The sequence below is a fragment of the Bos mutus genome, chromosome 7 (assembly GCF_027580195.1).
Source record: "Bos mutus isolate GX-2022 chromosome 7, NWIPB_WYAK_1.1, whole genome shotgun sequence".
Taxonomy (NCBI): domain Eukaryota; kingdom Metazoa; phylum Chordata; class Mammalia; order Artiodactyla; family Bovidae; genus Bos; species Bos mutus.
This window is the reverse complement of record NC_091623.1, coordinates 80744301-80760498: the sequence shown is the minus strand read 5'-3', so window position 1 is coordinate 80760498 and position 16198 is coordinate 80744301. Positions and strand designations below refer to the sequence as shown.

The window sequence follows — 16198 nt, the reverse complement described above, 5'->3', positions numbered from 1 at the left end:
ATGTGGGGTATCTTTTTTTGATAGGTTTTTTCATGGTTGTTCAGCAGTTGTGAATTCCTTTCACATGAATTTCATTTCATCACTGCACAGATTCTCTAGTTGTGATACACAAACTTAGTTGCTGTGCAGTGTGTGGGATCTAAGTTCCTTGACCAGGGATGAAACCCATGTTCCCTGCATTACAAGGTGGATTCTTAACCACTGGACCACCAGGGAAGTCTCTGAGATTTATTTTTAAATGCTCAAATACCTAAGATACATTGATGAACAGATAATGATTACTAGGCAGAGTTTTCCACAGACACAGACCAATACAAAAAATGCATCTATATCTATAGCTATCTACCTGTCTATCATCTATCTATCTATCCATAGAGAGACAGAGACAGAATTTTCTCACACAAAAGTAATGATTGATAAGCCTGAAATTTCTAAGTGGGCCTGACAGCTGAAAATTCAGGTAAGAATTGAAGCTGCATCTTGAGTCTAAATTCTGTAGGACAGGAGTCTGGAAATTTAGGCCAGACTTCTATGCTGCAATCTTAGAAAGAATTCTTTCTTTCTTGGGTTATATCAGTCTTTCTTAATTAAGGCATTTAGTTGATTGGATGAGGCCCACACAACATTATAAAAGGTTAAGTGAACTGAGTGAAAGTCACTCAGTCATGTCCGACTCTATGTGACCCCATGGACTGTCCGTGGAATTCTCCAGCCCAGCATACTGAAGTGGGTAGCCTTTCCCTTCTCCAGGGTACCTTCCCAACCCAGGGATCGAACCCAGGTCTCCCGCATTACAGGCAGATTCTTTACCAGCTGAGCCATAAGGGAAGCCCATAAAGGGTTATGTACTTTACTAAAAATTTACCCACTTAAATGATAATCACATCTAAAAAAAAAAAAATCACAACAACATCTAGATGGTTGTTTAACCAGCCTAGACAAGTTGTAGTCCACCCTTTGCTTATGTGGCATCCATACACATCTTCTTAAATGGTACTAAATCTGCAAATAAAAAAATAACAGGGTGGAATGGGTAAAAGTGCTTAAAACGTACAAAATTCCAGTTAAAAGACAAATAGGTATGGGGATGTAATAATAGCATGGTGACTATAGTTAACAATACTGTACTGTATCTTTAGAAGTTGCTAAGAGAATAAATCTTAACAGTTCTTATGAGAAAACAATGTGTACTTATGAGTGATGATGGATGTTAACTATATATACATCTAATACAATGTTATATCTCAATTTAAATAAATAAGAAAGTGTCAAAGACTGACTGGACTAGAAAAACAATAGTTAACTATAAGCTAAGCTATTTAAAAGAGGCATCTAACATACAAGGACATGGAAAAGTTGAGAGGAAAAAGGATGGAAAAAGATAATTGAATCATGCAAATAATAACCAAAACAAAATTGATATGGCTTTATTAACATTAGAAAAAATAAAGCTTAGTAAAGAGGATATATAAGAGGATAACAAGGAGAGGTGCCGATTCTAAGCTTTGTGTGAAGTTAATAACATCTTTCAAAATATATAACTAAATATGGTATAGAAATAAAGGAAACTGACAAATTTACCACCACAGTAGGATATTTTCAATACATTTTTTTCTCGATAATTATCACATTTAAAGGGAAAAAAATGAAGATAGACTATTTAAACCACATGATTAACTGGTTATATCTAATTGGTATATACACAATGGAACCAAAGTTACATTATTTTTTAGCTTACTATGATATAGTTTCAAAACTTTTCCACTTACTGTATCATGAAACAAATTTTGACAAATTTCAGAGAACTAGTATTATACAGACATCCTTCTCCAACAACAATAATTAGAAAGTATTAACAAAAAGAAAAAAGAAAAAAACTGATAGTAGAAATTGAGAATGTGCTTTTAAATAACTTATGGTCCAAAATAAATTGTAATAAAAACAGAAAATATTAAAAACTGAACAGTTGTCGAAATGTGTTTTCAGATATGTAGAATAAAGCTTAAACAGTACTTTAAAATTTATGATCTTAAATGTTTACTTTATAGAAGAAAGGATGAAATATAATTTGTGAATGACACAAATTCAGAAATTTGTTTTTAAAAAAAGAAAAGAGAACATAATTCTACCTTTTCTTATCTTTTTCTAAAATTTTATTTATTTACTTTTGGCTGTGCTGGGTCTTTGTTGCTGCATGGGCTTTTCTTTAGCTGTGCTGAGCAGAGCTACTCTCTAGATGTGGTATGCAGGTTTCTCATTGCAGACTTCTCTTGTTGAGGAGCACAGGCTCTAGGGCGTGGGCTTTAGGAGTTGTAGCATGTGAGCTCAGGAGTTGTGGCTCCTGGGCTCTAGAGCACAGGATCAATAGTTGTGGCGCACAGGCTTAGTTGCTCCACACAAATTAAGCAACTCCACAGCATGTGGGATCTTCCTAGACTGGGGGTTGAGCCCATGTCTCCTGCATTGGCAGGTGGATTCTTTACCACTGAGGCACCAGGGAAGCCCCTCTGCTTATCTTTTGTATACCCAAATGTATACTAATCTTCTCCCCAAAAAAGAATGCAAAATCCTTAGATGAGATTCACTCTCCTGTTTGATATTCTATAACTTAAATACTATGATATAAAGTTAAAATGTATATGTATATATGTGTGTGTATGTATGTATGTATAAGGAAAGTCAATACATTTTATGTTTCATGATAAGAAAATGAGAGAAAAAATTTAAAGACATTGGCTTAATATAAAAAAAAAAGTACATGTACATGTAATATGTAAAATGTATATATATTATACATTTACAGGTTTTATATATATATATATGTGGGGGGACTATATATATGATATAATTCATAAACACAAACATATGCATAGCAACATAAAAGAAATACTCATAACAATTACAATCCTCATTTCTGTAATTGGTCACATGGTTGTAGCTGGATAATTATCATCTTTCATTACACATTGCATATTTCCTGTGCCGTCAGCAAGTACCTCAGATAGTTGTGGGTTTTTTACCTTGTGGGGTGATCCAAGCCATTCCTGAAGTGTCAGGGACATTAGTAGTCCTACCTGAATTAGGTTGTTGTAATTTTCCATTGACCTCAGTCATACGACATGGTAGCATTAAGAGAACCTTAAGGGATACCCTCGATTCCAGACATATTCTTCCTTATCACTGTTGTAGACGACCAGTCCAATTTATTTCCCTTTGGTTGTTCATATCAATTACCCCAACTAGGATAGTAATTTCCTTTTGTCTGTTGATCAGGTGGTATGAGCCCAAAATGGCTAGGTAGCAGTCTTAACTTCTGGTTCCTTATTGTTTCTCTTGGTCTATATACTTCTTTTGGAAGTAAGATCTCTAGGCAAGCAGAGCATAAGTTTCTGAGGACTAAAAGCAAAAATTCGGCTAATGTGTCACTAGAAGTAATAGTGGGTGGTGCCCTCCCGTGTTCACCCTTTGATTGCTGGACCTGTGAAACAGCACCACATAGTGGCCACTGATTGAGAGCGTACACAGCCAAGGACAACCTGGCCTCAACTAAGCAACATATTGCCAAAGAACTGGTGCTATAATTGAGTCTTCAAAATATCATTCTCCTGTATCAAGCCCTCTGCTTAAGGAGAACACGGTAAGATCAATGATTTTCGTAATCATGGGCTCATTTCCATGCTTCTTTCTCTGTGTAGTAAGTTCATTGATCAGAAGCAATGCTCTTATAGAAGAGTAACAGAACAGTGGGTAAGGCATTCCACTGCTGGTACTACTACTGGTGCATTTGGCAGAAGCATTGCATTCAAGGATTGAAAACCTCACCCAGAAAAAGTGCCTATTTCATTAAAAACAAAAATAATGCCCTTCCTTAATGGGAGTGATACAAAACACCTTGATGTTGGGAAAGACTGAAGGCAAAAAGAGAATGGTGTGAAAGAGGATGAGATGGTCAGATAACATCATTGAATCAACTGAACATGAATTTGAGCAAATTCAAATAGTGAGAGTTTATAAATAGCAGAAGATAGTGAATAGCAGAGGAGCCTGGCATGCTGTAGTCCATGGGGTCATAAAGAGTCCACCAGGACTTAGCTACTGAATAACAACAGCCAGGTACCTGTCTGATCACCACAGGAATAGTGTTACATCAGGGATTCAGAGTTGGACTCTCCTGCTGACACTTGGCCCATCAGCAGTGACCATAACAAGGTAGTCCTTGGTGAGTGTAAGTTCATGTTGCTGAGCCCAAACATAAAGCTTATCCCTGCCACTATGATCAGTTTGTTTATAAGCCCACTGAGCAATGATAGGTCTGGGGAAACAGGCTGACAGGTATTTACAGGCTGACAAGTTATCCCATCCATTTGATTATTAATATCTTTCTCTGCTAAGGTCACACTTTGGTGAGCATTCTCATAGGACACAAATATCTTCATATTTTTAACATGTTAAGAGAGATCTAACCACGTATCTTTTTCCCAGACCTCTTTACCAATTTTCCAATCATGTTCCTTCCAAATATCTGACCATTCACTAAGCCTCTGGCCCTAGCAAATGAATCTGTACACAGTTGCACATCTTGCCATTTTTTCTGCCAAGAAAAGTGAATTACCAGGTGCACTTCTTAAAGTTCTGCCCAGGGAGGAGAATTTCCCTTCAGCACTGTTCTTCAGGGATGTTCCAGAAAGGAACAGTAGAGCAAGAGCTTTTCATTTTAGGTGTAATACCTGTGTAAGTACAAAACCGTCTATAATCCAGATGAGTCTTTCTTCCTGTCAGCTGATTGTGGAAAACTCCTCATGGAGCAATAGGTACAGGTTGGGAGAAAGAAAGTGCAGGAATGGGAACCAGGGGCATTTGGGCCACTTCTTCATGTAACTTATTTGTGCCTTCAGGGCCTGCTTGGCCCAAAGTTATATATACCACTTCCAGTGGTATATATGATGGAATGTTATCATGTGTGCCCAGTTCTATGGCTTGGTCAAATGACACAGTTGATGATGTGCAAGGCAACTTGGTGACCATGATTAAACCTTTAGTCTCAGAGCTATTTCTCAAAAGGATAGTAATGATCTTTGGAGGATGGATCCAAAATTTTAAGGGCTTTCCCTGTGATTTACCTTCCAAAGCTCCAGACAATTTCCTTATGTGCCACTGACACTTCAAGCACCACTGGATCTGCTGAATCATAAGGTCCAAGTGGCAGAGCACTTGGAGAGCAGCCTGGACCTGATGCAGAACTGTCACTTGTCTTGGGCCCCACTAAAAACTAGCAACTTTTCAGGTCACTCCATAAACAGACAAGAGCTGCAAATCCAAATAAAGAGTATGTTATTAGCAAAATCCACAAATATTGTGCCTTCAAAATTCCACAGGCATTGGATCTCTTTTTTGTTTACAGTAGTAGCCAGATGCAACAATTTATTATTTACCTCAGAAATAATATCTCAACATCCCCCATACCACTAGATGCCTGGATATTTCACTAACATAGAAAATCACTGAATTTTAGTAAAACTTATATCCTACTCTTGAGACATAAAGGTCTTACTGATAAGTCTTCAAATCCCAAAGATTACCAATAAGCCATCAGAAACTAGGAGAGAGGCATAAAACAGATTTTCTGGGAAAAGAGAAAACCCCTGGCTTACAATTTGATCTTGAACTTTGCAGCCTCCAGAATTGTGAAAAAATAAAATTTTGTTATTGAAGCTACCTAGACAGTGACACATTGGCAACCCTAGCAAACCAACATGTCTGAGTACTCAAGTAAATGTAAAGCAGCTTTATTTATAATGTCAAAACTGTAAATGCCTCACATACCCATCAGCAAATAATTAGATTAAAAATTATGAGTTATTCATTCAGTAGTATACTTATAAAAATGTCAACTACTAATACAAGGTGAAACATTCATTATGCTGAATGAAAGACAGCTTATACATTAAAAACAATACTGAATCTCCACAAGAAATGGGGTATGATTTACAACCAGGTCACATCTATGCTTTTAGATTTCTATATTTCTTTTACTATACAGTAATATTCATTAACCTATTGACTGCCCCTTCTCCTATAATTCCAGATTATTAAGTATATTAAAATGAGTCATTATCTTGAATATAGTATTTATTACATGTGAAAAACAACTACAAAAGCATACAGAGAAAAAATAATTTTGTCATTTCATAAAGTTGACTGATTTCTACAAGGTAAAACAATTTTGTCGTTTCCCAAAGTTGACTAATTTCTACAAGAAAAAACAAGTTTGTCATTTCTGAAAGTTGACTGATTTCTACAATAAAAAATTAGTTTTGTCACCTCCTAAAGTTGACTGATTTATACAATATTTCTACATATTTCTGACAAGGTCACTTTTCCAGAATTATAAGATTTCTGTTAAGTTCTCCTTCCACACATTCAAATCACTTCAAAGGAACACAAGAATTTACCAAGAATAGAGAGTCAAAATTTGTGTAAAACCAATAAGTTACACAACTAGAACCCAGCAAATGCTCAATAAATGGTAATTATCTGTATCTTCTGTTATATGAGATCATTCCTAATAAATAAGGTAAGTTATATTTTGACATGACCTATTACATTCTGTTAATTTGTCCATTTTCTCTGTCTACCCACTCTCTTCCAGGTAGAGAGTGCTATAGAGGAGGCAGTAAAGGAGCTCCAGTGTAGAGAAGTGTCTCGGTTTACATTTTGTTAGAGATTAATGTGCATAGAAGAATAACAGACATTATTTTAGATTAAGCCTAGTATTAAACTAATAACTAGAAACCAGATTCCTTCCTACAGCATATGTCATTTTAATGAAAAAATATGAAAAACAAAACAGAAAGTTATCTGACATCTATCTATTGATTTATCCTTGCCAGTAATCTAAAAGGTCAGTATATTGTAGCTATATAAAAAGTAATTATTGATGTTTTGTCCATTATGTCCTTTATGTCCTCAATGGGAAGTTGGCAAGTTGTTTAGACTCTCCTTGAGAATGAAAGTAAAAATAAATGGGTTGTTTACCAATTTGCCTGAATTTTGAAACCACACACTATTCTTCCTTCTTCATTAAAAATAACTAGTATTTAAATTAACTAGTATATTGTGAATAAAACTGTAAATACAAGTATGCTTTCAGTTTTTAGTTAACTTTGAACAAATTTATCTGATTTACTATCAGAAAGAAAGACACTGGGCCACTAAACCTCATTCCTTTTTTAAAATTGCACTCTCAGCTTTTCCTCTTAGAAAGGCCAATATCAAAACCTGTTAATTCTTAAACTGCTACCACAAATTTACATGCAAGAATCTCCAGTATGCGGAAAAGGCAAAATTGAAGTAAATATTCAGTTAGCAAAGGTTCTGGTCACTAGTCTTATTATGTTAAGAATTTATTGAGTAGATTACACCTCAAAAATGAAATAGATAATTAGGACTGTGAATGCTGGCCTTTGAAATTTGGAATGTAGAATTGGAGTTGGATATTCTAAGTCACATATGTATAGATGTTTATTGTTCTAGGGAGGATCCCCCCTACAATTTCCACATCCTCAAATTTTACAAACAAAAAGAGGTCAAATACTCTATATCATTATATCAATTTATGTGGCTTTACCCAAACCACATTGACGAGATGTTTCAGTTTCTTAATGTGGTACAGTGAAAGAATATCATTTATAAAGTCTGGCCAGAAATAAAATTTCATGTACTGCTGAAAGAGAAAGACTCCCCTGGAGGTCACCATTTGCTCATCTTTATTACTGGAAGATGATGAGGCAGGAGTATTCTAGTGAGGAAGCACAATTTCGTAATCATTCTCAGCTGCACAGGAAGAAGACGTAATACTGCAAGGTCTCCTGAGAAGGGCATATTCTGTTTCTGGCCTTTCTTTTAATGGTCTCACTCTCTTTGCGATGTTCTCATAACCATCATCGTTGGAGTTCAGGGAGGGTCTCCGATAGGGCCTATGATTAATGACAGTGTAACATACTTCTTCACAACCACTGACATTCTCACATCCCTGCAAGTACAAAGAAAAAAGAAATCAAGGATCTAGAATCAATCATCAGACTTGAACTCCTTTTTTCTTGTCTAATGATGATCTTGCACCTCAGGTATTCAAGGCCCTTTCTCCAAGCCCTGATGTCTTAAAGACTTCATTTTAGCAACATATCCTTTGCTTCAAACTGCCACCAATTCTGTTTTCATTTCACTACAAATAATAAAAGAGAATAACAAGACACTGTTATCTCCCTGAACATCTAGAGAAAAGTAGTTGTATACTTTATGTCACACATACTGAGGTATAATATATGCAACAATCAGAATCACAGATCTATAAGTAATTAATCAAATTGCATAACAATTCTTCATAGGATAAAATTTAATTAATGTAATTGAGAATCTAAATACATTTTCAATTGTATGGACCATGAAAGAAAAATTAAAATACTACTAATTAAATCAATAAAATGTTTGTGATATAATATTAAAAAGTGTTTTTTCATTCATTTTTTCATTCATTCATATAATATTAAAAAGTGTTTTTTCATTCATTTTTTCATTCATTCATCAATCATGTTGATTGATATTTACCATGTTTATAAATATAAAAGCTAAGTCCTGGACATAAAGATTAAAAAGGGAATGTGGAAAGCTAAAAAATAATATATGTTTTATGGTGGTCAGATTGTAGTTGTGAATTTGATTTACTTTTGTTATAGTAGCTTTGAAAATTAAAATATTAGACTTTGATAGACTTGAGAAAACAATACAAACTTACTAATCACCTAAATTTGTTCAAATATTTTTATTTTTTTATTTCTTTCTATTTTTGCATTATAATTTCCAGGAATAATATTTAAACTATGAAAGTCTTTGATAAATCCATTCAGAAATTGCATGTTAAGGAAGATCTACAAGTAGGTTTATATGAAGTTGTCTATATTTTGCATTTATCACACAAATGTAACAATGATTGTATTACCTGATTAGAAGTGGATGGAACACCTTTACCTGGAGGGTAAAAATAAAAAGAAAGCAATCTAAGAGTTTTGGGACATCACAAATTGAGGGTAAGGAGATAATGAAAGGGTAGAAAAAAATGATGAAACTTCAAAGAGGTCCACTGTCTAAACATGTCATGATTCCATGTTATTATTGAGGTTCTTAAGGAAGGACACATCTTTTGGGGCAACAACAATACTATCTTTCTGTGTAAATGATACATACCAAAGTTGGTGACTAAATGTAAATTTTGAAGCTGGATAATAAAATTTTGTCCATAAATATGCTATGACAATACAGAATGGCAAGTATAAATAAAAAATAATTATTGCTATAAAATTAAGATATAAATGTTATAAAGTTATCATAGGAAAATCATACAACTCTTAAGATGAATAGTCATTATAGAGATAGGTACTGACATAACAAAAGTAACTATATCAAATTAAATACAGATTCAATTTGATTACAGCTATAAATACTGATTTACACATTTGTTAATCTAAGATTCACTGCTAATATTTTTAATAAATATGTTAGAACTATAGGTTACTATATTTAGACTACTAAATATAGTAAAGTCTCAATTTGTAAAAGGGACATTGAATGATTCTTAAATCTACAACCTAATAGGCTTGAAAGTGATTGTGAGCAAAATCATAGAATATGTTAAATAGATTCTATATAACAACAGTATGCTAGTAACTTTTAACACCTCATTGTTCTTCACAGAAAAGTCACATTCAATGCACTGATTTCAAATATGAAATATTATATTTATCCATATAATAATATATCTTTATAAATATCACAGTATGTAACAAATCAATTAACCAAATATGTTTTAAAATTAGTATTGTTTTATAATCAGAAGCTGAGGGAATTATGTAGCTTGAGCACAATTCAGTGGTAGCATTAGTGACAATTTGGAGAACCAAGCACAAGTATGAAAGACATGAAAAACATCATACACCAGTGAGTGAAGTGGTTACAGCTTTTGGTGCTGAAAATGTTAACATATTTAAGAACAAGCATATTTATTCTAAGGTTAAAGATGTGAAACATGCCCATCATTGTGCTAAAGTTCAGCTAAATGCATATCCAGAATAGACTTCTTACTTGAAGTTAGAACATTGAAAAATATATATATGAGGCTTAGAACCAGAATGGAAATATCTGAGAAAATTTCTGATGACTGCAATTAACCTGAATTCCAAACTCCAAGAAAGATCATTGTGTCACATGAGGTGTTCCCGCTGGTCTTAGAGAGTGGGACTCCTCTTTCGTTTTGAAAACCCTGAAATTTATCTTGCAAAGGAAGACCAGCCAGTATCTCTTACCAAGAATACATTCTTATTCATACTGAAGATAAAAATCAGATCCAAGCATACCCTTGACATAAAGCAGATTATAAAAGAAAGAGAGATAAGACGAGGAGACCACATTCTCCCCCACAAATTCATCAAAAGAACATTTGAACACTGAGCAAATTCCACAAAACAACTTCTGAACACTGGCAGAGGACACCAGACACCCAGAAAGGCAGCTCATTGTCTTCGAAAGGAGGTAGGACAAAATATAAAAGATAAAAAGAGAGACAAAAGAGTTAGGGATGGACACCAGTCCTGGGAGGGAGTCGTAAAAGAGGAGAAGTTCCAAACACCAGGAAACCCTCTCACCAGCGGGTCTGTGGGGAATCTTGGAATCTCAGAGGGCAACATAACCAGGTGGAAAAATAAATAAATAAAACGCACAGATTACGTGCCTAATGGCAACTCCCAGTGGAAAAGTAGCCCAGATGCTTGCGTTGGAAAAGTAGCCCAGATGCTTGCTTTCACCACCAGCATGTGGGGGCTGAACAGGGAGGCACATGCTGCATTGTTTAGGGTAAAGACCAGGCTTAAATGCCCTGAGGGCAATATGAGGGAGCTAATGAGAGATACCAACTCAAACTGAGGGATACCCAGAGAGAGAGAGAGAGAGAGAGAAAACTTTCCCGCCTTAGGCACTGCCGGCCTGCTCACAGAACAAAGGACTGACTGAATACCAGAGGAGAGCTAGCCAGCAGTGGACCAGCCCATCCCCCGCTGGAGGCAGAGAAGCAGGCGGGCAACAGCCAGAGCCAGAAAGGGGCAATCTTGGCCCCAGAGATGGCATCCTCTATCAAGCTGCAAGCATGCTCCCAGTTGCTAACCAAGTTTTCCTGGGATCCTGGATGGTTGACATCCATCAGGATTGCAGCCAGAGATCAGCTCCCCAGAAGAGACACAGGGCACACCTGAGATGGCACTCCCACTACACACCCAGGAAACTGAGTGGCTGGGACGGGGGAGGCGATAAGACGCACCACACCTGGGGAGTGTGTGCTCGCCAAGCACCTGGTCATTTGAGCTGCTCAGACCTGGGAAGGGCACAAATCACAGGCCCAACCGAGTCTGCACCTTTGTGGAGTACCCGAGAAACTGAACCTGAGCAGCTTAGACCTGGGAAGTGCACTCAACCCAGGGCCTGCTTTAGACAGTTCCCCTGCAGAGCAACCTGGAGCCTGAGCAGTGTAGACTGTGAAAGCACACACGCTGTGCGCGGGGGCAAACCCAGTGTGGCCAAAACACTGCAAGCACTCCCCACACACACCAGTGATATTCATTTGCAGTGTTACTCTCTCCCCACACCACGACTGAACAAACGAGCCTAAATAAGTGACCACCTTCACCCCGTTGTGTCAGGGTGGAAATTAGACACTGAAGAGACTTGCAAACAGAAGAAGCCAAAATAAACAGAGGGAACAACTTTGGAAGTGACAGGTGCAACAGATTAAAACCCTGTAGTTAGCACCGATTACATTGGGAGGGGCCTATAGATCTTGAGAAGTATAAGCTGGAACAAGGAACTATTTGAAACCGAGCTGACCCCACACTGCCCTCAACAGCTCCAGAGAAATTCCGACTTACAATTTTACTATTTAAAAAAATTTTTTTATTTTCTTTTTAAGTCCTCTTACTCCTTTAATTTTCATTTTTATAATCTACTATTGCAAAAACAAAAAACCCTATTTTTAAAGCAAACTTCATATATTTTTTAATAATTTTTGTGATTTTGTTTTGCTTCTTTAATATTGTATTTTTGAGAGTCTAACGTCTACTCTAGATTTATAATCTTTGCTTTTTGGTATTTGTTATCAATTTTGTACCTTTAAGAATCCAATCTTTAGTACCCATTTTTACTTAGGAGTGTGATTACTGGCTTGATTGCCCTCTCCCCTTTTTGACTCTCCTTTTTCTCCCCTAGGTCACCTCTGTCTCCTCCCTCCCCCTTCACTTCTCTACCCAACTCTATGAATCTCTTTGGGTATTCTAGGCTGTGGAGAACACTTAGGGATCTGATTACTGGTTAGATCTGTCTCTCTCCTTTTGACCCCCCTCTTCTTCTCAGGGTCACCTCTATCTCTTTCCTCTCTCTTTTCTTCTCTTTGTAACTCCATGAACCTCTCTGGGTGTTTCAGGCTGTGGAGAGCACATAGGGATTTCATTACTGGCTAGATTGCTCTCTCCCTTTTGATTCCCCCTCTTCTCCTCGTGGTCACCTTTATCTCCTTCCTCCCTCTTCTCTTCTCCATGTAACTCAGCTAACGTTTCTGGGTGTCCCTCATTGTGGAGAATCTTTTCTCCATTAACCTAGATGTTTTATCATTTGTGCCATATGGATGGAGAAGTCCTAAGGCTACTGTAAGAATAAGAGTGAAAACCAGAGGCAGGAGGCTTAAATCCAAAACCTGAGAACAACAGAGAACCCCTGACTCAAGGGAACATTAATAAATAAAGAGGTCATCCAAAAGCCTCCATATCCACACTGAAACCAAGCTCTACCCAAGAGCGAACAAGTTCCAGAGCAAGACATACCACACAAATTCTCCAGGAACACAGGAATATAGCCCTGAGCCTTAATATACAGGCTGCCCAAAGTCACACCAAACCCACTGACATCTCAAAACTCATTACTGAACACTTCATTGCACTCCAGAGAGTATAAATCCAGCTCCACCCACCAAAACACTGACACAAGCTTCCCTAACCAGGAAACCATAACAAGCCACTCATCCAACCCAACCCACAGGGAGGAACCTCTATATTAAGAGGAAGCACAAACTGCCAAAATACAGAAAGGCCACCCCAAACACAGCAATCTAAACAAGATGAAAAGGCAGAAAAATACTCAGCAGATAAAGGAACATGATAAATGCCCACCAAACCAAACAAAAGAGGAGGAGATAGGGAGTCTACCTGAAAAAGAATTCAGAATAATGATACTAAAAATGATCCAAAATCTTAAAAATAAAATGGAGTTACAGATAAATAGCCTGGAGACAAGGATTGAGAAGACGCAAAAAATGTTTAACAAGGACCTAGAAGAAATGAAAAAGAGTCAATCAATAATGAATAATGCAATAAATGAAATCAAAAACACTCTGGAGGGAACCAACAGTAGAATAACAGAGGCAGAAGTTAGGGTAAGTGAGGTTGAAGATAGAATGGTGGAAATAAACGAAGCAGAGAGGAAAAAAGAAAAAAGAATTAAAAGAAATGAGACAACCTCAGAGACCTCTGGGACAATGTCAAACGCCCCAACATTCTAAAAATAGGAGTCCCAGAAGAAGAAGACAAAAAAGAAAGGCCATGAGAAAATACTTAAGGGGATAATAGTTGAAAATTCCCCTAAAATGGGGAAGGAAATAGTCACCCCAAACCAAGAAACCCAGAGAGTTCCAAACAGGATAAACCCAAGGTGAAACACCCCAAGACACATATTAATCAAATTTAAAAAGATCAAACACAAAGAACAAATATTAAAAGCAGCAAGGGAAAAACAACAAATAACACACAAGGGGATTCCCATAAGGATACCAGCTGATCTTTCAACAGAAACTCTTCAAGCCAGAAGGAAATGATAGGACATACTTAAAGTGATGAAAAAGAAAAACGTACAACCCAGATTACTATACCCAGCAAGGATCTCATTCAGATCTGAAGGAGAAAGCAAAAGCTTTACAGACAAGCAAAAGCCGAGAGAATTCAGCACCACCAAATCAGCTCTGTTAGGTCCATATCATTTCTGTCCTTTATCGAGCCCATATTTGCATGAAATGTTCCCTTGGTATCTCTAATTTTCTTGAAGACATCTCTAGTCTTTCCCATTCTGTTGTTTTCCTCTATTTCTTTGCATTGGTCACTGAAGAAGGCTTTCGTATCTCTTCTTTCTATTCTTTGGAACTCTGCATTCAGATGCTTATATCTTTCCTTTTCTCCTTTGCTTTTCACTTCTCTTCTTTTCACAGGTATTTGTAAGGCCTCCTCAGACAGCCATTTTGCTTTCTTGCATTTCTTTTTCCATGGGTATCATCTCGATCCCTGTCTCCTGTACAATGTCACAAACCTCCGTCAATAGTTCATCAAGCACTCTATCTATCAGATCTAGTCCCTTAAATCTATTTCTCACTTCCACTGTATAATCATAAGGGATTTGATTTAGGTCATACCTCAATGGTCTAGTGTTTTTCCCTACTTTCTTCAATTCAAGTCTGAATTTGGCAATAAGCAGTTCATGATCTGAGCCACAGTCAGCTCCCAGTCTTGTTTTTGTTGACTGTATAGAGCTTCCCCTTTGGCTGCAAAGAATATAATCAATCTGATTTCAGTGTTGACCATCTGGTGATGTCCATGTGTAGAGTCTTCTCTTGTGTTGTTGGAAGAGGGTGTTTGCTATGACCAAACTATGACCAAATGCTATGCCAAGTGCATTTTCTTGGCAAAACTCTATTAGTCTTTGCCCTGCTTCATTCCATATTCCAAGTCCAAATTTGCCTGTTACCAGGTGTTTCTTGACTTCCTACTTTTGCATTCCAGTCCCCTATAAAGAAAAGGACATCTTTTTTGGGTGTTAGTACTAAAAGGTCTTGTAGGTCTTCTTAGAACCGTTCAACTTCAGCTTCTTCAGCATTACTGGTTGGGGCATAGACTTGGAGGACAGAAATAGTATGAACCTAACAGAAGCAGTAGATTTTAAGAAGACATGGCAGGGATACACAGAAGAACTGTACAAAAAATATCTTCACAACCCAGATAATCACGATGCTGTGATCACTCACCTAGAGCCAGACATCCTGGAATGTGAAGTCAAGTGGGCCTTAGAAAGCATCACTACGAACAAAGCTAGTGGAGGTGATGGAATTCCAGTTGAGCTATTTCAAATCTGAAAGATGATGCTGTGAAAGTGATGCACTTAATATGCTAGCAAATTTGGAAAACTCATCACTGGCCCCAGGACTGGAAAAGGTTAGTTTTCATTCCAATCCCAAAGAAAGACAATGCCAAAGAATGCTCAAACTACCACACAATTGCACTCATCTCACACGCTAGTAAAGTAATGCTCAAAATTCTCCAAGCCAGGCTTCAGCAATACATGAACCATAAACTTCCAGATGTTCAAGCTGGTTTTAGAAAAGGCAGAGGAACCAGAGATCAAATTGCCAATATCCACTGGATCATGGAAAAAGCAAGAGAGTTCAGAAAAACATCTATTTCTGCTTTATTGACTAAGCCAAAGCCTTTGACTGTGTGGATCACAATAAACTGTGGAAAATTCTTCAAGAGATGGGAATACCAGACCACCTGACCTGCCTCTTGAGAAACCTATATGCAGGTCAGGAAGCAACAGTTAGAACTGGACATGGAACTACAGACTGGTTCTAAATAGGAAAAGGAGTATGTCAAGGCTGTATATTGTCTCCCTGCTTATTTAACTTCTATGCAGAATACATGATGAGAAATAATGGACAGGAAGAAGCACAAGTTGGAATCAAGATCGCTGGGAGAAATATCAGAAACCTCAGATATGCAGATGACACCACCCTTATGACAGAAAATGAAGAGAAACTAAAGAGCCTCTTGATGAAATTGAAAGAGTAGAGTGAAAAAGTTGGCTTAAAGCTCAACATTCAGAAAATAAAGATCATGGCATCTGGTCCCATCACTTCATGGGAAATAGATAGGGAAACAGGGGAAACAGTGTCAGACTTTATTTTGGGGGGCTCCAAAATCACTGCAGATGGTGACTGCAGCCATGAAATTAAAAGACGCTTACTCCTTGGAAGGAAAGTTATGTCCAACCTAGATACCATATTGAA

The 16198-nt window shown here is 37.1% G+C and overlaps 1 protein-coding gene across 1 annotated transcript in view; it reads right to left on the bottom strand.

Moving 5' to 3' along the window:
- Positions 1–1429: 1429 nt before the first annotated feature.
- The window catches only part of GCSAML (germinal center associated signaling and motility like), a 56893-nt gene continuing 42124 nt past the window's right edge, over positions 1430–16198 (bottom strand). Inside the window, exons 4-5 of the mRNA XM_070374203.1 lie at positions 8999–9027; positions 1430–8032 (exon numbers count right to left, since the gene is read on the bottom strand). Of these exons, the coding sequence (XP_070230304.1) occupies positions 7799–8032; positions 8999–9027 (263 nt within the window). The 3' untranslated portion in view covers positions 1430–7798. The remainder of the gene's footprint in view (positions 8033–8998; positions 9028–16198) is intronic.